General features: G+C 53.5%; 8 protein-coding genes across 8 annotated transcripts; 4 read left to right on the top strand and 4 right to left on the bottom strand.

Annotated features, from left to right (window-relative positions):
• Positions 1-38: 38 nt before the first annotated feature.
• On the bottom strand, positions 39-2657 carry N0V96_002540 (uncharacterized protein; the record flags this gene model as incomplete). The annotated part of the gene is made up of 1 exon (XM_053187421.1): positions 39-2657. The coding sequence occupies one exon, from the start codon at positions 2655-2657 to the stop codon at positions 39-41; it is 2619 nt and encodes an 872-aa protein (XP_053054925.1).
• Positions 2658-3211: 554 nt separating this feature from the next.
• LCL3 (putative endonuclease lcl3) lies at positions 3212-4120 on the bottom strand (the record flags this gene model as incomplete). Its single annotated transcript, XM_053187422.1, has 2 exons — positions 3212-3679; positions 3731-4120. 2 exons carry the CDS (start codon positions 4118-4120, stop codon positions 3212-3214), a joined length of 858 nt encoding a protein of 285 aa, XP_053054926.1.
• A 580-nt stretch (positions 4121-4700) lies between these two features.
• NdufS2 (ndufs2, NADH ubiquinone oxidoreductase 49 kd subunit) lies at positions 4701-6181 on the top strand (the record flags this gene model as incomplete). The annotated part of the gene is made up of 2 exons (XM_053187423.2): positions 4701-5357; positions 5420-6181. The coding sequence occupies 2 exons, from the start codon at positions 4701-4703 to the stop codon at positions 6179-6181; spliced, it is 1419 nt and encodes a 472-aa protein (XP_053054927.2).
• Positions 6182-6560: 379 nt separating this feature from the next.
• Positions 6561-8099, bottom strand: COQ6 (putative ubiquinone biosynthesis monooxygenase; the record flags this gene model as incomplete). Its single annotated transcript, XM_053187424.1, has 2 exons — positions 6561-7855; positions 7910-8099. 2 exons carry the CDS (start codon positions 8097-8099, stop codon positions 6561-6563), a joined length of 1485 nt encoding a protein of 494 aa, XP_053054928.1.
• Positions 8100-8842: 743 nt separating this feature from the next.
• Positions 8843-11042, top strand: SRC1 (inner nuclear membrane protein enriched at telomere/subtelomere region; the record flags this gene model as incomplete). The annotated part of the gene is made up of 2 exons (XM_053187425.2): positions 8843-10320; positions 10445-11042. The coding sequence occupies 2 exons, from the start codon at positions 8843-8845 to the stop codon at positions 11040-11042; spliced, it is 2076 nt and encodes a 691-aa protein (XP_053054929.2).
• A 745-nt stretch (positions 11043-11787) lies between these two features.
• ATP4 (atp4 subunit B of the stator stalk of mitochondrial F1F0 ATP synthase) lies at positions 11788-12893 on the bottom strand (the record flags this gene model as incomplete). The annotated part of the gene is made up of 4 exons (XM_053187426.1): positions 11788-11813; positions 11931-12153; positions 12293-12747; positions 12863-12893. 4 exons carry the CDS (start codon positions 12891-12893, stop codon positions 11788-11790), a joined length of 735 nt encoding a protein of 244 aa, XP_053054930.1.
• A 382-nt stretch (positions 12894-13275) lies between these two features.
• Positions 13276-15038, top strand: NOC4 (Maturation and nuclear export of 40S ribosomal subunits interacting protein; the record flags this gene model as incomplete). Its single annotated transcript, XM_053187427.2, has 3 exons — positions 13276-13901; positions 13958-14831; positions 14898-15038. The coding sequence occupies 3 exons, from the start codon at positions 13276-13278 to the stop codon at positions 15036-15038; spliced, it is 1641 nt and encodes a 546-aa protein (XP_053054931.1).
• A 2338-nt stretch (positions 15039-17376) lies between these two features.
• MNR2 (CorA metal ion transporter) lies at positions 17377-20045 on the top strand (the record flags this gene model as incomplete). The annotated part of the gene is made up of 3 exons (XM_053187428.2): positions 17377-17723; positions 17781-19709; positions 19769-20045. The coding sequence occupies 3 exons, from the start codon at positions 17377-17379 to the stop codon at positions 20043-20045; spliced, it is 2553 nt and encodes an 850-aa protein (XP_053054932.1).
• Between the last annotated feature and the right edge of the window lie 2487 nt (positions 20046-22532).

Raw genomic sequence — 22532 nt, 5'->3', positions numbered from 1 at the left:
TCATGTGTACAAGACAAAGCCAAAAGGTGTCAAACCCATTACGTTGATTCACCCATCAGGTCCTGTCTTCCACCCTTACGCACAGGGAGCGTTGACAGGTACTGGTTCGCGTGGCTTAAATGCTCACCCAGGCTCATTGCCATTCTCCTCAACTCTTCCTTCACAGCGTCTGCACTCGCTGAGCCTTGCATGACCTCCACAGACGGTGGCGCTGGTGGAGGAGGCAGCGGGATAGTGCCACTGTCCCGGTTCCCTACTGAGCGCGGGATACCTGGCGGTAGGGCCGGCTGGGCGGCCTGCTGCGGAGTCAGATACTCGGGATCAGAGTAGTCGGCACTGTTGACGCTGTTGAACGAGCGGTGGGTGTTGAGTCGCAATCCGCCCTGACCATTGGGCCGAACGGTAGCACCGGGCTCGGCTAGCGAGAGGTCGACGAGGCTTAGTTGATCATCATCCTTGGGAGCGCGTGAAGCGAAGTCCGAGTCATCCGAAACGTAGATTGAAGGTTCTCGGTTCGATGATGGTACATATAGAGATGGTTCCCTGTTCGATACCGGGACATAAATGGAAGGCTCCCGGTTTGATGTGGGCACGTAAAGGGAGGCATGGCGCTCCAGGTCAAAGGGGTTCGCCATTCCCATCTCCGAGCCGCTGACAGATGCGACGTCCGAGTTTGCTGTTGAAGGGCGAGTGAGCTCCGGCATGGGATCGGCCAAGCCCATGTCGAGGTCGATCAAGCTGCCGGTAGATACACGGTTATTCTGGTTACTGGGAGGCGGAACCATAAGTTCATCCAGATCTATCAAGCTTCCCGTTGACTCTCTGTTGTTCATCTGTGAGCCAGGCCGGGGAACCATTAAGTCGCCGCCATAGTTAGGAGCTGGGACAGGATCAGTCTGGTGATGGAACATTTGCGGGCGAGACGCAGAACTGGGTCCCGAATGGTCATCCCAAGAGGGCCTGTCTTCGTGGAACGGGCGGTCTTCGTTGAAGGGAAACCTCGACATCTCCGGGTTGGCGGAAGCCGGAGGTGCCATGGAAGGGAACTTCCAGTCCTGCGTCCTTCTGTTTGGATTCAGATCCGCCGGGTCGCTCGAAGGTGCTTTGCTGAAGTCTGGCTCGTCGCCCATATGATAATCGACAGATACCCGCGGTGCGCCGGCTCTGATGGTGTTCATATCCACAAAGTTAGATAGATCACCGCCGTGCAGTGAAGCGTCGAGGTCGATGAGGGATTCTCTCACTGCTGTTGACTGGAGCGAGTCGTCTCGCAACGGAAGATCCGAAGTTGGTGGAGGGATCGGCCTGCCATAGTAGGCTCGAGAGTTGTCTTCATAATTGGAAATAGTGTTTGGGTCAAACACCTTTTCCAAGGGAGCCTTCATGGCAGCAAGTTGCTGTGGTGGCGGTCTCCGCCGCGACTTCGGCTTGGAGCGAGACATGTCGTCCAGAAGCATAGGGTCGAATTCCACGTTTGAGCCATACACATCGTAGACTGCCTGAGCATCCGTATTTTGGAAGACTTGTTGGTCGAATGCCATCGTTGTGCTGAAGTTCCATTCGTCGTTGGCCATCGCAGTGGATGAGAAATCGGACTCATCCATGCCGGACATGCCCTGGGCTCCGCCAGGAGCAAATAGTGATTTACGGCTGCCACCTTGTGACTCCCAAAGCTTGAATCCTCTCACTAGTAATGCCAGTGATGCTGCTGGGTACTCTTGGGCCGAGTTGGCGATGTAAGGGTGGTTTTGTACCTCTTCGATTGTTGGTCGCTTTGTCGGATCTTCCTCTAAGCAATAGGCAACCAGATGCTTCAGTCGGTCAGAGTACTGGTCGCCCTCCAATCGAGGCGTGTGTGCCTTGATGTAGTTTCCAAGCTGATAAACGTCGACGCCGGCCATAACGTTTGGCGGTAGACCGGAGGCAATCTCAAATACCATAGAGCCAAAAGCCCAAATATCCACCTCTGTTCCATACGACGTTGACTGATCGAAAAGTTCCGGGGCCATCCAGTGAGGGGTCCCGATGAAGGTTGATCGCTTGTCGAATTTGGTCTCAATGACACCGGCCACTCCGAAATCGCAAAGTTGCACTCCACCGGCCTCGGTGACCAGAACATTGGCGCACTTGATGTCGCGGTGAATGATGCCTTGTCGATGAACCCAGAAGACAGCTTCAGAGACCTCTCTGAGAATTGGGATAATCCACTTTTCTTGCAGACCACCGGGAGCGGTCGGCTTCATGAGTGTCGCCACACTTCCTCCGGCGCAATACTCCGTGATCATCCACATGGATTGGCCGACAGGCAATGCATCGATGACATGATTGATGTTCCTTGCGCCACTGTCGCTCAGAAGCTTCAGCGCATTAACTTCGGCCAGAAATTCCTTGAAGGTGTCGGCAAGCTTGGGGTTGACGGTGTCGCTCTCTTCAATGTCGATGATTTTGACCGCCACGAGCATGCTAGTGTTGATGTCGGTCGCTTTGTAGACGCGACCAAAACTTCCCTTGCCAATCAGTTCATTGAGAAGATATGGCGGTTTGTCCTGTCCCGCTTTAGCCACCTCATCGTCCACCGCAGCTTGCATCTTTTTCGCATCTTCGAGGGCCTTCTGCTTCGTCACCGAGAAGTCAGGGCCTCTAACTTGGAGTGACATCTTGGATGAGTTGTGACCGTTAAGGACGGCCGAAAAAGCTGCGTGTCTCTCCCTCAGGTCGATAAAAACAAAACAAAAAATCCGATTAAGCAGAGGTCGAAGAAAAATAGCCCAGTCCCCTATGCATTCAATGCTGAGGTTGCCGATTAGGGCCAGATGTTATGAGAAGTTGCAGTATTCATCGAGGTTGGGTTGTACGCATATTGCAATCTGATACGTCCAAGTTCGGGTCAAACACAGGGGGTGAGGTTGCAAGCACGGTGGAAGTGGCAGGTACTGGAGTCGTTTCCAGCCAATCACTGTTGGTATCCTGTGATCCATCATATGCAATTAAGCCACTACTCAACAAAGCGGTGTATCGATGTAACCATCTTACCCACGGCTAGAGGATTCATCGCATTGTTCTCTCGCTTATGATCAAGTCGGTGTCGTAGGTTCAAGGAGAACTCGCTTTCATAAGAGAGTGCTAATTTGGTATCTTCGTGTAAGGTTGTGGCTTAGGTTTGCCCGCAGCTGGCCTCAAAGTGGTAGAACATCTTTCTCAACTTACAACCTCACAACCAGCCCGACAACCAGCCAGTCTTCTTCCCCTCCGTCTTGCCCTCAGATTTCCCCTCGGGCTTCACCTCCGCCTCATTTGTTCTCGTCTTGTACGCCCTGGGACTCTCAAATTCACTTGCCTTTCCGTTCCAAATTCCAAGCTTCTTCGACTTAGCCCTGGCCTCGGCAGCTTTGTATGCCTCTTCAGCCCCTCCCCACTCGACCCCTGTTTTCGCTTCGTATGTCGTTGCCAACCCAAGCTTCAGCATCTCTAGCCCGACGTCCTTCTTGAACAGAAAGGGTCTGACGTATACTGTCGCAACAACGCGTTCGTATTGATCGCGCCTGTGAATCCGAGCCCAGACACGTTTGTTCTGTATGTAGCCTCTCAACCATTGCAGCGCTTCTGCAGCACCTGGCTGCCCCGGTCGGCCAAAGTGTGCGCCCTCGGGAGCATCGATTCCAGCCATCCGTACCGGTATCTGTGCTGAGTCTCAGTACTGGTTTCTGCATATATTCAGAGATGGACTTACTGTCTTCCCCTTGAGTGCAGCTCTGGTATTGGGGACCTTTCTCAGCCAATCCCAGCCTGCCAGTCTGCCACCTGGTGTATGGAACAGGTGAAAGTTATCGCCATCGCCCACACTGGTCACTCGGCCCAGAAGAGTTCGCTTCCTGAAAAGCTCTGGCTGGATGTGGTTTGTTGTGGGAAACCTCCGCAGCCGGGTTTGATAGAACATGAAAGCTGCCAGCGATGCGACGGATGTCAGGAAAACGGGAGCCCACTCTCTAGCAGCCTGCAGTGGCGGCGCAGGTTGTGGCAGCAGGTCGTTCCATGATGTTGGTAAGACGCGCCCATCATCTTCTGACTTGCTCGGGGCGGGCGCTTTTCCTGAGCTGGAAGAGCTGAACGGCCATGGCATTTTCGAGGACTCCTGGTGGAGTTCTGAACCTACACACGTTCACCGGCGGTGAGATATAGACCAAGCGCGTTTCTAGAGCTTCTCATCAGCTTATTAAGTTTGCACAACCCGTGAAAGAGAGGCCGAAAACCGGGAGGGTCTTGATCGCGACATCGTTGACTCCGATAATGCTAGGCATTGATGTTCTGTGCATACGCAATGCAAGTTGATATGAGAAAACAATTGCTTACCTCGTTTGATACTGGCTGCAGCTTGAGACTAATTTGTGAGAGAGCTGCAGCTCAATTGAATCCACATCCATGTAGCGTTAGCCGTGTGCGATACAGTACGTACTGTCCTGTTGCGCACCTCCAAGGGCTGCGGCAAAACCGTGCTCCGCTGAGCCAATCAGCGAAGGCCCATTTTGAATCGATGCGTTCGAGCTTTCGGGACATGACGGCCACACTACACACTTTCGAAGGCGAATCCCCTCTATTCAACCTAGCCGGCCCTTAGCCATTGGCATAATAAAGGAGGCTCAATTGGAGGCAGCATATCTCCTTGACCTCTTTTGCAGCCGTCTCTCCACTCTACAATCGCCATGTCAGGCCTCTACCGACTTGCTGGCCACAGCGCCAAGAGGTTATGTCTGCGCCCGGCAGCAGTCACCTCCTTCGCCGCCCGCCCGTTCTCGACGACCTCCCTGCGCCGATACGCCGATGCCGCCCCCGAATACCAAGGAACGCGCCTCACTCCTGTCTCGACCGACTTCTCTCGCGCCGAGGACCACTACAGCTTGACGCCGCCGAAGGACCAGGACACGACACCTGAGGAGTCTGTCGAGGACCGAAAGATCCGCCACTACACCGTCAACTTCGGTCCCCAGCATCCTGCCGCCCACGGTGTGTTGCGTCTGATTCTCGAGCTCAATGGCGAAGAGATTATCAGAGCCGACCCTCATGTCGGACTGCTTCACAGAGGCACAGAGAAGCTTTGCGAGTACAAGACGTATCTTCAGGCCCTCCCCTACTTCGACCGTCTCGACTACGTTTCCATGATGACAAACGAGCAATGTTTCGCCCTTGCCGTTGAGAAGCTTCTCAACGTCGAGATTCCCGACCGCGCCAAGTGGATTCGTACCATGTTCGGCGAGATCACCCGTATCCTGAACCACCTGATGTCCGTTCTGTCACACGCCATGGACGTTGGTGCTTTGACGCCTTTCCTGTGGGGTTTCGAGGAGCGTGAGAAGCTAATGGTAAGTTGGGAGAATTAACGAAGCCGGTTCTGCGGTTTCCGGCTAACCCGCGTGTCTATCAGGAATTCTACGAGCGTGTCTCCGGTGCCCGTCTCCACGCCGCCTACGTCCGTCCCGGTGGTGTCCACCAGGACATCCCGGTCGGTCTCCTCGACGATATCTACCAATGGGCCACCCAGTTTGGTGACCGCATTGACGAGACCGAGGAGATGTTGACGGACAACCGTATCTGGATCCAGCGTCTTCAGGGCGTTGGTGTGGTCTCCGCCGCCGAGGCTCTCAACCTGTCATTCACCGGTGTTATGCTGCGTGGTTCCGGTGTCCCTTGGGATATCCGCAAGAGCCAGCCTTACGACGCCTACGGTGAGGTGGAGTTCGACGTGCCCGTCGGTGTCCGCGGTGACTGCTACGACAGATACCTTTGCCGTATGGAGGAGTTCAGACAGTCTCTGCGCATCATCCACCAGTGCCTCAACAAGATGCCCGCTGGTCCCGTTCGCGTCGAGGACTACAAGATCTCGCCCCCTCCCCGCACTGCCATGAAGGAGAACATGGAGGCCCTTATTCACCACTTCCTTCTCTACACCAAGGGTTACACTGTCCCCCCTGGTGAGACCTACTCCGCCATCGAGGCCCCGAAGGGTGAGATGGGTGTCTTCGTCGTCAGTGACGGCAGCGAGAGACCTTACCGTGTCCACATCAGAGCCCCTGGTTTCGCTCACTTGGGCGGCTTCGACCATGTTTCCAAGGGTCACATGCTTGCTGACGCTGTGGCGGTTATCGGTACTATGGATTTGGTGTTCGGTAAGTTCACATTATTTTGACGAGGCTTTTCACGGAGCAGATTGCTAACAATTACCCCAGGTGAGGTTGATCGGTAAAGGGTGTATCAGAGGATGGATATCAAAATGACTTTGAGGAACTTCTTTCCTTTTGTGTACTTGTAGAGTGAAGAGACAGAGCGCCGACGTATATACCGCATTGTTCTCTCTTCTAGAAGAATTTCGTACAGACCATGGCATGCAAAATGTCTCTAGTCTACATTGACTGAATAAGCTTGTTTATGATAATCTCGGTTATATGTTTGATATTGGCCATAGATTTGAAATTGAAACTAAAGATACAGATGGCCTGATTATGCAGACCAGGCTTTTTGGGTTGGTAGTACAGCATTTTTGGGTTTGGAATACATAGTGTACAACTCTAGAAGAGCTTGGCGCCAGTAGTTGAGGCCTGATCCATGAAGAACTTCTTCAAGGGGCCGAGAGCATTCACCGCACTCAGGCCAAGAGACCGCAGTGGTACAAGAGGGCCGCTCTCCACAGAGTACAGCTTGTGAAGCTTATCGCAGACGCCCAGCACAATATGGTTCGCAACGTAGCGCTCCGCGTTGTATGCTTCAAGAGAAAGTGTCGTTCCCAAGTCCTGACCAGTGGAAACGGCTGTCTCAATGGTCTTGACCAAACTTTGGACGTCCCCTTGACCCTGGTTCAGGCCTTGCCCAGCCAGAGGGTGGATGGTGTGTGCCGCGTCGCCAACGAGGGCAATTCGCTCGGCGGTATAAGTGTCTGCGTGCCGCATCTTGAGCGGGAAAGAGGCAACGGTGCCCTCCTGGACACCAACGACCTGCTGAGGGATGGCCCTGTGGTCGAAAGGAGTATGCTCAAGTCTCCAGGCAAGCTCCTCAGACTGACCAGATTCCTGCTTGTGCATAAACTCCAGGTCGACAGGGCTCAGTCGGAAGGCAGCATTGACCATGGAGATGAAGTCTTTCGGCGAGAGGCTCTTCAAGAGCGCGGCGTTGGCAGGTGTTGTTGACCATACCAGCGTCGAGTAGTTGCCAGGCATCGGCAACATTGCCACAGGGCCAGTGGGCAAGAAGCGCTGGTACGCGATCTTGTTGTGTTCCCCGCCCCATCCCTCCCCTTCCAGCTGAAGCGTCGCGACAACGCCATGTCTGCCGTAATCCCATCCCTGCGCCTTGATACCGGCAAAGGCCCTCACTGGGCTGTTTGCGCCGTCAGCTCCGACCAGCAGTCTTGCATGCAGCTGCTTTCCACCTGATAAGTGAACAACAGGCCACTGCGTCAGGTCCAAGTCTTCCGTTTCCTCCCCGAAGCTGATGCTCTCGACCTTTGCGTTGTCGAATACCGAGACTCCACCGAGCTCCCCCAGACGACTCAAGAGACCAGAGGTCAAGTTGAGGTTCTCGCACATGTATGCGATTGTCTTGCCGGGCGCCGAACCCGCCGGCCAGTCGAATTCGATTCTCACGCCACTAACACCGTCCCAAACCTGCATTTCATTGTAGTCTTGGACACGGTCGCGCTTGATGTGGCTCCAGGCTCCAATTGTGTTGAGGTATTGTGCTGAGGTCGGGGTGAGGGAGCTGCATCGATTCGAGAACTTGTCGGCCGGGAGATTCCACGCGCGAATCTTGGAGAGATCTTGAGCTTCGACGAGTGCTACTCTGAGACGGGATGTGACTGGGTTAGCCCCTAGAGCATGTTAGTCCCTCTCTATGTACCCAAATAATGTCGATTGTAGCATACGGAGAGCGCTCAAGAGACTCAAGCCTGCCGGTCCACCTCCCACGCAAACGACATCATAGATGTCTGGCTCGGATGCTGAGGATGTTCCGCCTACACTTGCATAGGATCGGCGGGCCTGAGTCTGGATTTTACGTGTGCAAGACCTGCAGACCGAACGGTTTGTGGCCAAGAGGACTCTGGTGGTCGCCATGTTGTCTGAGCTGTCAAGAGGCGGGTTCCTGAGCGGTTCGCTGGGATTGGCATCACATGGAACGAACCATCAGTCGAAATGATGGTCAAGCTACAGTAGAGATAATTCGCCACACCCAGCCACATGTCTGCTGAAGCTTGAGTGTGGCTGAGACAGGACCCCTCGAGTCCGTGCCTCTCCCCTGCTCTTCCCTGGGAGTCTTGAAGGAATGGAAACTTTGAAAGGCATACCCCCTGTCACTTTTCCCTAGTCGCCCCCCACACTAGTTGTTTTTTTCCACATGACCTTTGCTGTTGCCACAGCACCCAGAAGTGACAGGGTGCTCCTGCTTGTTGCGTCAGTGGGCTCCCGCCCGTGTCTTTCATCCATCCCGTCCGACGTTATCAACATCTGTCCACTGGGCGCATCCTTTGCACAACTTGCACCTTACACCCCATCGCTCAGACCTTGGTGCACCTGCCACGGCCGCAGAAAGCAAGGCCCAAATCCTCTGTGCGACTTCACTTTGTATGCGCCGGTCACTCCTTCCTTGCCTGCTCTATCCCTCAAGGTTTCATACTGGAGGGCTACAAAGGCTGCCTTGTGAGCTTCCTTTGACGTCTTGTCGCAAAGTGTCCGAGCTCTGATACCGTCATTCAGCACCAGCCTTTCTTTGATTGCAACCTCTGAGTTTCTTTGCTTATACTCTCTGCTTTCTCATTTGCAAACAACCAATTTTCGACAGCAACTCCAACTGCTTCAACATGGACGACTATGAATACCTTCAGCCTGGGTTCGACCCTAAATCGCTGACAGTGCCTCGGCTCCGCTCGATCCTCGTCGCACACGACATCCAGTACCCCGCGACAGCCAAAAAGCCTCAGCTCATCCAGCTGTTCGAAGACCAGGTTGTGCCTCAAGCCAAAAAGATCTTGGCGAAACAAGCCAAGGCCAAAAGATCAAGCTACGGCATTGTCGACGCTGGGAGCTCTCAGGACACTGACGACTTCGATAACGACTACGACCTTGCTCCTCCCCCGCCGAGGGTGACGAGATCGAGATCGCCGCGCAAAGCATCTACTCGGATCAGAAGCGAGGAATATGAGCAAGAAGCGCCGGCTCCAGTCAGCCCGACGAAGCGGAAGGTCCGAGCTGCAAGTCGACAATTGCCAGAGCCTGAACCTGAACCTTATGTCGAGCCTTACACCGAGCCTGAGCCGCCCAAGTCTGTTCGCAAGCGAGCTGTCACTCCCAAGATTCCGAAGATCAAGCAGGAAGAATCCGAGGAGGAGTTCTTCAACCGTAGAGAGTCACAGTACTTCTCTACAGAGAACCCTTTCCAGAGCGGGAGCCCAGCAACGCAGCTCATCACCAGTCCCAACGGACGAAGAAAGACCACTGGCCTGGATTTCGCAAAGGGCAAACTTGAGAGTAGTCCTCGCCGACGAACGGATGGCCACTACGCCGAGGATCGCCCCAAATCGTCGAGAAAGTCTCACGCGTTCGAGGTTCCTGTCAGCGATCTTCTTCGCGAGCAAACACCCGAACCCCAAGATTTTGAGGTTGAGGCTGGAGAAGAGTTCACTCCCGATGCACAGTTCGAGATGGAACAAGAGATGGCTGCCGGCGGTGAAAGAGCTTTAGCCCCGCGGCCTACGTCGCCTCCACGTCCGAGACGTAGTCTCTCCAAACCTCTTTGGGCTCTTGCGATCTCCCTATTCGGAGCGTACGGAGCCTGGTATCGACAGGAGAAGGTTGCTGTTGGCTACTGTGGACTTGGTCGACCTGCCACGCAAATCATCCCTCCTGAGGTCGCAGTTCCCGACTGGGCAGTGCAGCTTGCAGAGCCCCAGTGCGAGCCTTGCCCACAACACGCTTACTGCTACGAAGATTTCACTGCTCGCTGCGAGCCTGACTTCATTTTGAAGCCTCATCCCCTGGCTCTGGGCGGTTTGGTTCCCCTTCCACCCACATGTGAGCCGGATGGCGAAAAGGTCAGAAGAGTGAAGGCTGTAGCGGACAAGGCGGTCGAGGAACTTCGGGAGCGCCGCGCGCAATTCGAATGTGGAGATTCAACTCTAGATGCTGGTCAGGCGCCAGCGTCCCCATCCATCGCAGAAGAGGAGCTGAGGGCTGCGATTAGTGCAAAGCGGAGCAAGAAGATGAACAAGCAGGAGTTTGACGACCTTTGGGTCGCCGCAATTGGAGAAGTCAAGGGCCGAGAGGAAGTCGAAGTGGCACCGTAAGTTCTCGTACTTCTTTCCTTTGTCAAGGTCTTTTCCAGAATCCCCTTATGCTCTTATGCCAATATCTTCAAATCACCATTCTGACCAGTGTACTAACCAGATCGGATGTGCCCGAAGTAGAAAGGCCAATTCCACCTCAATTTCAGACGCCTACCTCTCGTCTACCTCTCTCGCTCGGCTACCGATCGGCTGCACCCTCAAGCGCTCAGTCAGACTCGGCTTGGCAAGACATCGACTCTCAATTGGATCTGTGATCCTTTTGATCTCGGCCTACTTTTACGTCCGGCGGAAGTACAGGTCTCACAAGGCGACTGTGGCGCAGGTTCCGGCGTTGGTTGATCTTGTGTTGTCAAGATTGGCGACGCAAAAGGAGCTCGGCGAGGAAGATATTGATGACCCTTGGCTCTTCCTCCCGAACCTCCGGGACGACGTGCTCCGTTCGGTGCATTCACTCGGAGAGAGGGATCGTATTTGGCTCAAGGTAAAGGCGGTCGTCGAGCAAAACAGTAATGTGCGGACCAGTCAAAGAGAGGGAAGGAGCGGCGAAGTTGGCCGCGCGTGGGAGTGGATTGGACCGATTGCAGGGGACAGTGCCAGACGGCGCAAGAGCGGACGTATTTCCTATGGAGCGGATGTCAAGACAGAAGATACCCCGGGGACGTCAGAGGATAAGGCTGCTGCTCATTCAAAGTGGGATGAGCCGCGGCCTATCTATTGAGCTGTGTGTGTATACGTGTGTCGATGGAGATTGACTGTCAATCAGTCATCATACCTTTCCTAGGCACCATTCCACGTAATATTTTTCTTTGTTAGAACGGATTTGACGCAATGAGGAGGCTCTAGTTGCTTTTCCCTCGCAATACCTTGCTCAGGAGCTGGGACAGAAAGGCGTTCAGGAATGCTGTACTGAGTACGGATATGAGGGACAGAATCACGGTTCCGTACCATGACACGGTGATGGTTTTCATACCCCGAGATTGAAAATACTTCTTACCTTTTTCATGATTATTCTGGTGATTTTTTTGCGACTGCCGGCCGATTTCGCGCGTGGAAATGTTTAGTCAATTCGTTGCCATCACGTTTTGTGTCGTTGCTATGCTCGGGCGGAGAATGTCGGAGCGATCGGATTTGCGAGCGGAGGTGGTGGTGCAGCCAACACAACTACGGTTAAGGACACCCGAAGACCAAGAAAAAAAGCCTTGGCATCCAACATGCCATCCTAGATAGCTCTGTAGAAACCCTCGAATAAAATGTTGAAGATCGTGAATCAATTGTCGAGTAAAGTAAGCTTTTTCCTAATTAAACACTTACGCGACACATGGGCGGGTGGTAGTCCAGTTTCGTTCTTCTCTCAAGTTCTTTGAATTTGGCTAATGCACAGGGTGTTTATTGACACGCAAGGGGAACAGGACCCCTTGGACAAAGGAAAGCTTCTCGCTCAGACTCTAGTAAGGGTGGGGAATCTATTGGGCCTTGGAGGAGACGATCTCTGTTGCGAAGGATTGAATGTTAGCAAAGAGGCTTGATTGATCATTGGGGTGGAGATCCCGGGAGAGGGTCATCCGATGACGGAGGTTTTTTTGGTGAAGGAAAAGTGAACACGTACTCTCGACATCAGCAATGCTCTGCTGGAGAATCTGCTGGAGGACCTTGGGGTTCTCGAGCTCCTTGGTAACCTTGGCGATGATGGTCTCGGCGAGCTCCTTCTGCTGGCGAGCCTTGACCTGGCCCTCGTAGCGGACCCAGGAGTCGAGGACGGCCTTGGCCTCGGCGGCCAGGGCGGTCTTCTGCTGGTGTTCGTAGGCCTGAGCCTCGAGCTGGGCGGTCTCCTGTGGAGTCAATATGTCAGCTGCTGCTCTGTGATGACTCTTTTGATGGTGCTCTCCAGCTGTGCCCAACTATTCCGTCCGACCGAGCTCGTTCCGGAATAGCCTCCTCATCCATCGATTACATCATAAAGAGTCGTACCTTGGAAACGGCGAAGAGGGACTTGGTGATGTCAACAACGCCAGACATCTGCTGGACGTCCTCGATGCGTCCCTTGACGGCCTGGGTGTGGTCGGCACGGGCGGAGTTGAGGATGCCCTTGATCTTGTCGGCCTGGCCCTGGGCCCACTCGCTGTACATCGGGCCTCCGTACTTGATCAGACCGCCCCAGACGGCGAGCAGGCAGAAGGCGACGACGGTCTCCTCGTTGACGACATAGTACTCGTTGCTAATGGCGTAGACGCTGAGGGCGGCGGACGAGGAGAGGATGGCGGTCTTGGAGAGGAGCGAGTTGCCGGGGAGGGCGTCGACGATGGACTGGGCCTTCTTCTTGGGGTCCTCGGCGGGAACGTTGGAGGCGTTGCGGGCACCGGCGATCGAGGCCGAGATGGCGGGCAGAGTGCGGCGGGCCAGGGTCGGCCTGAGGAGGTTCGCGCCTGTTCGAGAAGGGAGGGGAGAGCCTGCGCGTTAGCCAACACATTTACGTTTGCCCGCTGTCGTCGAGCAAGCCAATTGACACGCCGAAGCTTCGAGGGATGTGTCTGGACGTACCGACAGCGCTTCGAGCCAAGCGGGACGCCATTGTGTGATGATTGGGGGGGTTGCGGGTATTATGGGTTTGAGGTCATTCGGAGCTGCTCGAGGTGAGGTTAGATTTTGTCTACGGGTACCGCTTACTCCCGAGACGGCTATGATCTCGTCACGTGATGTGGCGGATGCGGTGGCTGCGGGAATTTGGGGGGAAGACTTGGGACATGAAGACCGAACGGCGCTTGGGCTTCCAAGTTCCATCCATCCAAGTTGAAGTGGAACCCCGGCGCCTGGAAGTACATTGGTACCTCGATGAAAATTCCCATCTCATCGGGACCCGCTATAAATTTGAACTCGGTTTTCACGACGACGACTGATATCAACATCTGAAGCTCAGCCCATCATAAAATTAACGCCCAAAAAAAGAAGGAAAAATGCCTGCCAAAATTTCGGGCGATGGCCTGAAGAGGAAACGAGTTCCCATGAAGGAGAAGTCAAAGAAGCGCGCCAAATCGGAATCCGAGTCCGAGTCTGAAGCAGAGAGCGATGAGAGCAACGACCCTCAGGCTGAGATCCTGCTGCTCGAAAATGAGATTTTGGAATCCAAAAAGCACTACAACAACATCACAAAACTGATCCAGATCGCCGGCACTCAAGAGGATGAGCCCGAGGCCGCAACTCTGGCCTGTGTGGCCTTGTGCAGAGTTTTTGTGAGATTGCTCTCGGCGGGAGCATTTGCCTTTAGGCCAGGACAGGCTGAGAAGGAGAAGGTGGTTGTGCAATGGCTGAGAGAGCGGTACCTCGAGTACAAGGGCGTGCTCGCTTCGCTTCTCGAGGAGGAAGATCTGGCGTCGACTGCGTTGACGCTGGCTATGAGGTGTCTCAAGGCCGAAGCTCAGCACTTCACCGAGAAGGAGGAGTATACGTTCCCTCACGCCTTCATTGAGCAAATTGTGAGGGCCCTGTTGGCATCAGACAGTGATGATGTTCGTGTCGAGTTTATCGAGAAATACTTGACAGAATACGACGACATTCGCTTCTTCACACTAAAGGCCGTCAAGTACGTATACAGGAGCTCGAGAGACTTTTTGGATTTACGAAACTGACGACTCACAGGTCCATCGCCGAGAACCCGGGGTCTTTGCCTAAAGAGGAGGTTTTTGATGATGCTTTCGAGCTACTCTCAAACATCGGGGACGTGCCGAAAGAATTAGAAAACTTCTACGCCGAAAAGCCCAAGAAGAAGTCACACAATGTCAACTCTGTGCACCAGCACAAGAAGCAGGGCCAAGACGCCTGGCTGGCGGTTCTGAGGTTGGCGGCGACGAGGGAGCAGCGGAAGCAAATTCTGGACGTCATGTCAAAGGAGATCGCCCCGTGGTTCATCCGCCCAGAGTTGCTCGCCGATTTCCTGACGGATTCCTACGACGCGGGCGGCTCCATCTCGCTGCTTGCGCTTTCTGGTGTCTTTTATCTCATTCAGGAACGCAACCTCGACTATCCGTCATTCTACACCAAGCTCTACTCGCTCCTGGACCGGGACATCCTTCACTCCAAGTACCGCTCGAAATTCTTCCGGTTGATGGACACCTTCCTCAACTCAACCCATTTGCCTGCAGTGCTGGTGGCGAGTTTCATCAAGAGGCTTGCGCGGCTCAGCCTCAACGCTCCCCCGAGCGCCGTCGTCTTCATCGTGCCCTGGATGTACAACATTCTCAAGAGGCACCCTCTGTGCACGTTCATGCTCCACAGGGAAACGAGAGATCCGGCGATCAAGGCTCTCATGGAGACGCAGGGCGTGGAAGACCCGTTCCTGGCAGACGAGGCCGACCCCATGGAGACGCACGCCATCGACAGCTGTCTCTGGGAGATTGTGCAGCTGCAGTCGCACTACCACCCCAACGTGGCGACGATTGCCAAGATCATGTCGGAGCAGTTTACCAAGCAGTCCTACAACATTGAGGACTTCCTCGACCACTCATACAGCAGTGTAAGTTGCCCCCGAGAGACCCCCGATAGACCAATCATAGGAACCTCCGGCTAACAAATGGTATAGTTGCTCGAGGCCGAGATGGGCAAGCAGGTCAGAAAGCCGCCCGTGATTGAGTTCCAGATCCCCAAGAAGGTATTCCTTCCCAACGAGCCGGAGTCCGGGGTCCAAGATAGCCTCGTGGCGAAGCTGTGGAACTTTCAGTAAGGCCCAGTAATAAGAAGGATGAGCATAAGGTGGCAGGAGAGATGCCATCAAGGCCGACAGACGGTATTTCCCTTGTACAAAGAAAAGATTGGTATTCTTGATATCCAGGCGCGGCATGGAGGCATGGATGGTTCTTGAAAAGTTTAGACATCACGGGTAGACGTTATTGCTATCAAAACAAAGGCGCTCATTGGGCTTCAGCATCGTGGAAGTTTCTGTGAGCCGTACTACTTTTTTCCATTATGGAAGTGATATCGCTTGCGACAAGCTAGTGAGCAGTGGCATTTGAATAATTGGCAATCGTGAGTAAATAGCTGACTCAAGCGACTACCGATAATATGCATGAAGGTGCGTATTTCGTGGTTTAGAAACGATCCGATAAAGGTGGCCGAAGAGTAAGGTAAGTCATCCGAAGTTGAAGTTCGTCATGCCTGCTCCAGCTACCTTGGAAAGCTGATGGGTTGACTATCCCTGATTCAGTGTTGACTACCTATCTCCCTCATCTCAATGTCTAATGGTACAGCTTCACAAGCGCGTCATTTCAAAGTCAAACATGCAAGGCCTATTTACAATTTGATGGGTAGGGGTCACGATTTGAGTTTGCAGAAAGTCATGTCGTGCAGTGGAAGCGCGCATTTGGAGATGTCCGCCTTGCCGAGTTTCCGGTCCCTCCAGCATGAATGTTCGATGTGCCGCTTTCCGATGAGGTGGGTGTCCTGGCAGTCGACTTTTGCCATTATCTTAGAGCACGGCAAGTATATCTCGATCTAAATACCTTATTCCCATCTGTCGTTGACCTAGCTCCCGCTGCAGCCATTCCTTCATCCAAGTGGCCACACCTTGAAAGAGTTATTCGATTTCAGACGAATTTTCAGCTCTCGGGCACGCTCACTCATCCTGTCATGAGGTGGTGTGTGATGTACCTGAGTAAGATTTCTCCCACTTCACTTCTTTCCAGTTATCACAGCTCTTGGGGTAATACCCAAGTTACGAAAAGATAGACACATGTGTCTTGCCCGATACAGCGCGAGGATCAGGTACCGTCTTGTAGATGGACCAACCAATGTCGAGAGGAATTCTCGGCGCCCAGACGTGCAAAGCCAAAAAGTCAAGAGGTCGTGTGCCCAATTACCGCAACCGATCGACAGGCTCAGCGGTGAGCCGAGCGGTGGTCGAAGCTCTATGAGGTGTTCGACTGTTAGGTTTAGTCGAGGCACCTAAGGTACTTGCCTATCTACCAGTCGTTGCATGACGGCCTGGAGACTTGTGGAGTGTCATGCGTCAGGGAAGGACGTGGGCAGTCGAGAACACCTGGAGAACAGCGAGCAGAGCATCAAAGTCTCGGTCCACTGTGGAGATGGTGCAGCGACAGCGGATAGCGAACAGCACTGTCCTCGCTGACTGGATGCCCTGTGTTCAAGTGTTGGCTGATGGCTTGGAGGAGTGTGAGGACCTGGAGCTCCGATGCCTGCCCATACCCGTGTGAGGTACCTAATGGAAACAGCCCCAGAAAAGAAGAAAAAGAGGTCGGCCAGACTTTCCAGGCTTTCGGAGGTGGCCGCTGGTTGGCTACATTTCGGGGGGCAAGCTGCTCTCGGACCCCGCAGTGACCAATGGCAAGCGACGGAAGCATCAGGGCGGGGTCTCATCCCAGGTGTGCCGTGCGTCTTTGCTGTGGCAGCTGTGCGTGTGCTGGACGCAGTGGACGGCCGGATCTCCTCAAAGCGGCTTAGCATTTGATGGCTCTCTCTGTCAGTCTCTGGGTCCCAGGTTGCTCCACCTTCCACTGACATCACCGAGAGCAACCAACGGAACGGATGCATCGCTCTATCTCTCAAGTCTGGGCTGTTCCTTAGACTGCTTTTCGCCCTCCTCCCCAATTCCAACACCATCGGCAGACTTTTCTTCCTCAGTCTCAGCCGCCTGATATATGCGCTGCATCGCCTTCGCTAACAGCTTTGCTGCCAATTGCTGCATAGTTTCAATCTCCCGACATCCCTCTACCATCTCTTATCTTCGCGTTCGAACAATACAGTGCATTCGATCCGATATTCGCGCTGCCGTTTCTCCAACAGAGCTCGACCCACGTCCACGCTTACGCCCACTCAAAATAGAAAGCAGCTGAAATCTACCCCAGCTCGCCCGCAGTTCGTTTCGTGCTTCACGTGGAAACCGTCCCCAGTCGCCACCAAAACACACCAGGAGTCGTCGACCCACGCCAAAGGTAGTCTGCCGTCTGCAGTCTGCTCGACGCCGACCTGCGGCACCCACCTGGTCCGGTCTCTAGTAGTGGTAGGCACAAGCGCTGCAAGAGACGGTGTGACATATTGCCTCCAACATGTCTGGCAATCCCTTCCAGCCCTTGGCGGCTCATCTACAGACGCCGACGTCCCGGAGACAGTCCAACACTCCCGGATCGAGCTCAACAGCACCGCCCCCGCCAGCGACACCCTCGAGCCATGCGAACGGGAATGACCAGAACGGACAGCAACCGCAGCCCCGTCGGCGAAAGAACCATCGCGGCGGTGCCAAGAAGAAGCGCAATCGGCGCAAGTCATTCGCCGTCCTGGCTGAGGAGTCTCACGACGAAGCTCCGCCCACGGCACCCGAGAGAGACGACTTTTACCGCCAGCGCACGAATTTAAGCAACACGAGCATTGACAGCCAGGAACTCTTGGATCATAGGTGCGTCCTTATGGTCCTTACTGGCAGCTGTGACGAGGTCTAACTTACACAATGCAGAGATCAACCGCAGCCGCTCCGACCTCGCAGGCCTTCTATCATGAACAACTCGGCCCCCTTTCCCGCGACGACGACAACACCACAAACCGGCAGCAGACTTCGCAACGCATACGTGGGAGACAGTGGCGACGAGGACGGCTCGTGGGACGAGGGTGCCCCTCTCTTGTCAAGGTCCATCCAGCGCTCTTCCACCGCACCCATGTTCCCCGGCTATGGCTCGAGCGATCCTCGCCAGCGAGTGAGCCGACGCGGGTCCAGCAGATCCTCGAGGACGAAGCTTGCAACCCCATTCCAAGACAACAACTACAACGTGAACTACCCACCATCCATGCCTGGGTCGCCCACCTTCCGACCATCCGACCCGTTGAATCTGAGCTTTGGAGATGTCATGATTCACGAAGACGAGATTGATATCCGTACCTCGCCCCGTGGAAGCCCAAGAAACAGCATCGGGTCACACTCCGACCGGGATGTTCATAATCACTCGTCGCCCGATCTAGCACGGAGGAACACCATTGCCTTGACGGCCGAGGAGGATGTTTGCTTCCCGAGCGGGATTTCGGAAATTGGTGACGAGGAAGGTCACTCCCAAGACCCAGCTGCCAAACAACGCCCGAGGCGACGTCGCCGCCGCTGGCCCGATCTTGGTATTCTGGAAGAATGGAGCCGCTTCGAGAAGGAAGGACGCAGCGACGAGAGACGCGCCAAGCGGATTACTGAACCTCAGCTCATCAACGGCCGACTACGACCGATTACCCGGGAGTGGTACCGTGCCGAGGAAGATGCTCCTTATCGTTTCACTTATTTCAACGAGGAGTTCCAGAGCACCATCCACAGTCAAACAATCTCAGAACTTGTGCAGCCCGGTGGGAACTTCCAAGAGTTGTTCATCCCAGATCCGCGTATTCTCTCCGATGACGAGAGCACGGATAGTGAAGACGATGGTGGTCTACCACCCCTATCTACACATCACTCCCACACTGGCCAAAACGGAGAGTCTAGAGCTCCCACGAGACAGCCGTCACTCGCCAACACTCAATCTGAACACGAGAGAAGAGAGGGCATCAGGTCTCCTGATAAAACTTCGGGTGGTAGCTCTCGTGCCGGGTCTATCCATCGTACGCCTACCGGTATCAGATCGCCGGTTGTTGGCAACCAGACGACACAGACGCCAGAGCTGCTCGTAAACGCACCCAGGTACGGCGAACGACCTGTGTGGTGGCTCGATGTGCTCTCTCCAACAGAGGCGGAGATGAAGGTGCTGTCCAAGGCCTTTGGTATCCATCCGCTTACAGCTGAGGATATCATGGTTCAGGAGGCGCGAGAAAAGGTCGAACTATTCCGCCACTACTACTTTGTCAACTATCGATCCTTTGACCAGGATCAGAACAGCGAGGACTACCTGGAACCCGTCAACATGTATGTCATTGTCTTCCGCGAGGGTGTCATCAGCTTCCACTTCTCTATGACCCCGCATCCCGCCAATGTCCGCCGCCGTATCCGTCAGCTGAAGGACTACCTTATCGTCAACTCTGATTGGATTTCCTACGCAATCATCGACGACATTACCGATGTGTTTGTGCCATTGATTCAAAACATTGAGGACGAAGTCGACGACATTGATGACGAAATCTTGAGGCTGCATTCTTCTACTAGCAACTCCAAGAGCGATGTTTTTGACGAAAAGGCTAGCAATACAGGAACAACTGTGGGATCTGAAGGCGATATGCTTCGCCGAGTGGGTGACTGCCGTAAACGAGTGATGAGCTTGTACCGTCTGCTTGGCAACAAGGCGGACGTTATCAAGGGCTTTGCAAAGCGCTGCAACGAACGCTGGGATGTCGCTCCCAAGTCTGATATTGGATTGTACCTGGGCGATATTCAGGATCATATTGTGACCATGACGTCCAATCTCAGTCACTATGAAAAGTAAGTCATTCAGCCTTGAAGACCGATCTAACCCTAGCTAAGTGACTACCTCTCTTTAGGATCCTTGCGCGATCTCACGGCAACTACCTGGCTCAAATCAACATTCGCATGAACGAGAGACAGGAGCAAACGGCCGATGTCCTCGGCAAGCTGACCGTACTGGGTACCATTGTTCTGCCCATGAACATTATCACTGGTCTGTGGGGCATGAACGTGTGGGTTCCCGGCCAGGAGTACGAAGGGGACTTGAAATGGTTCTGGGCGATTACCGCAGGTCTTTTGGCATTCGGCATGGGTTGTTACCTGATTGCCAAGCGGGTTTACAACATTGTCTAAGGGGAAGAGAAAAAAAAAGCGAAATAAGGGAACTTCTCCTTTTAGGGACATGTTGGGCAGTTCTCACTGGCGTTTGATGGGGTTCTTCTTTTCTTGTTGAACTGAAAAAGCATACGTTCTAAGGTCGTTTGTTGGTTTAGATTGATCGGTGCATCCACGGATGGTAAACGGAACAATGTGTAATGTACACCGGTCGTTTTGATAATGTCAAATCCTGTTTTTAATCTCAAAGGTATACATATCTATCTCGTGATGAGGAAATGAGGGTGACTTGATTGCCATGGATGGAGGCTTGAATGGTTGAGCTTGAAGCCAGCTGGTGCCAAGCACATCAGGCTGGTAAGCCCCTTATGTCTGGGAGGCTTGGTTTGGGTCCAATGCTTGCGTGTAGACCCCCGATGAAGTCACAAAGTAGATATCTCCCCGCGCGAAATAGTAGTGATTTAAAGCTGGCATTTACCAGAGATGTACCCGTGAGGCTTGTACAGTTACAGGTCAAAGGTCTAGTCATAACAATAAGAATTCCCTCTTGCCCGCCCCCTGTATAAACTAAATCAACATACATCCTATTCGAATGAACAAGCATATCTTCAAGCTCGTTACAGGAAGCTGACGCATTTTAGAGTTGTAGATAATGACCTAGCCTTGACGGCAATATGGACGAAAGAAAAAGGAGTAATTGTCCGCGAGGACTAATTGCTGGGGCCAGACTTTTTTTTTTTCCAAATTTTCGACATTTGGTTTAAGAGTTGAATCTGGAAGCGACTATCGAGCTCCTCTCCTGCTACTCTTGTCACGCCGGCTCTAGACAACGTCACCAATTGCACCTGCCAATGAATACAAGCTACCGAGACATGCGAGATGCCCCTGGCGTTGTTACCAGAACATTCTTTCTTCAGCTGGACGAGTGAACATGGTTAGCCAACAATTATTGGTTTGGAGTTTATATTTCTCGGCGCAGCCTGCATGAGCATTGCATCAGGGTGCAGAGCCTTAGGAGGGGAGAAGGAGAGGGGGGTTAAAAGGGAATTTCCGGCTGGAGACGAAGGCGCCCCTGTTTTGCCATGAGATTTGGAAATTTACGCCCATGATGTCAGGTTCGTCAGCAAATACCTATCACCTACCTTACTTACCTCACCATACCTCGGGCTAAACGCAGCCTGATGATGAAGTGGAAGAAAGCTGCGTGCCCGGGGGGTCTGGAAGGGGTGGTGTGTGTTTGTGTGTGTGTCGAAGGATCACCTACATGGACTGGGGGGCAAGGCCAATCAACGTTTTGCACGATGCAGAGCAAGCCTGGGGAAATGGAAGTGAGAAAGCAGGAGGTGCAGCGAATAATGGGAGCACAATTGTGCTCTTTCTCTCTGTTCGAGCCGTTGGGTTTTGCATGGGCCTGCCTCTTTGGGGTTGATATTTAAACAGCAGGAAGATGGGATCCATGATTTTTGCTTTTACCTTCTTATCATCATCCACTTTGTACTGATTCGTTTCAATAGAGCAACGCCCTTATCGACGACGACGACGACGACGACAACGACAACGAACACCCACTACACGCCTGATCGTATACGTGGACCCTGTGCCCTTGCATAGGCAATCGTGGATGACCATTGGATGTCTAGGAAGCTCCCAACCTTGGATGCCATCAGGACAAGATCAATCGTGGAAAACCTTCATTGTGGACTCCTGCTACCGTGGAATCCTTTTATCGTGGAATTATTCTATCGTGGACCCCTTCTCCTGGGCTCATCAAGCCATTCATTCGGCTTGTCGACTTGCTCATTTATCCCTTGGCCGGACAAATTGCCGCGGAATCTGTCGTGGCCCAAACTTTCCACAGGTTTTGGTCGGCGTGTACTGCCGATGTGGACGCATCATCAGCCAAGGATACCATATTTCCCGCTGCCCTGCGGATGTTAGCAGTCCATGAGAAGACGTTTCTATTCGTCTCGGACTCTTACCTCGGCGTGGATTGCCTATCGCACAACTTCTGGATCTTACGTCCTCGATCAAAGGCTCTTCAGCTGCCTTAGCCAATTCTATGGCGACTCTCGCTCTTAGCAAATCTTCTCCTGCTAACAAAGATCGGGAAGCAGCGCTCCCAGGTTACTCTTTGACGAAACTGGCAGCAACTAGTCGACAACTTGGCAAAGCTTGGGCCTGCGGCCCTTAATCAGAACTACACAAGCAGGATGGAAAATTCGATACATCCAGGAGCAGAACTTCCACGCCTATCGCGAGATGCGTCACATACCAAGGAGATTCCGGAGTCCCATGCTCTCAACTACCGTGCAGGTCGTCTCTTGACCAATGCACCTCATCTGACCTCCGAGAACTTCGGTACCAGGCTGTTATTACAACGGAACTTCCAGTCAAAAATCCGTTCTGATAAACCGGGATCCCGAAAAGAACGCTTGGTTGACTTTGGAAGATATACGACAGAAGTTCTGCCTTTCAACACAGTTTTCGACTCGGAAGCTTCTCTTG

Source organism: Colletotrichum fioriniae (assembly GCF_027942845.1).
Source record: "Colletotrichum fioriniae strain IMI 355084 chromosome Unknown scaffold_2, whole genome shotgun sequence".
NCBI lineage: Eukaryota > Fungi > Ascomycota > Sordariomycetes > Glomerellales > Glomerellaceae > Colletotrichum > Colletotrichum fioriniae.
This window is presented reverse-complemented; position numbering and strand designations above follow the sequence as displayed.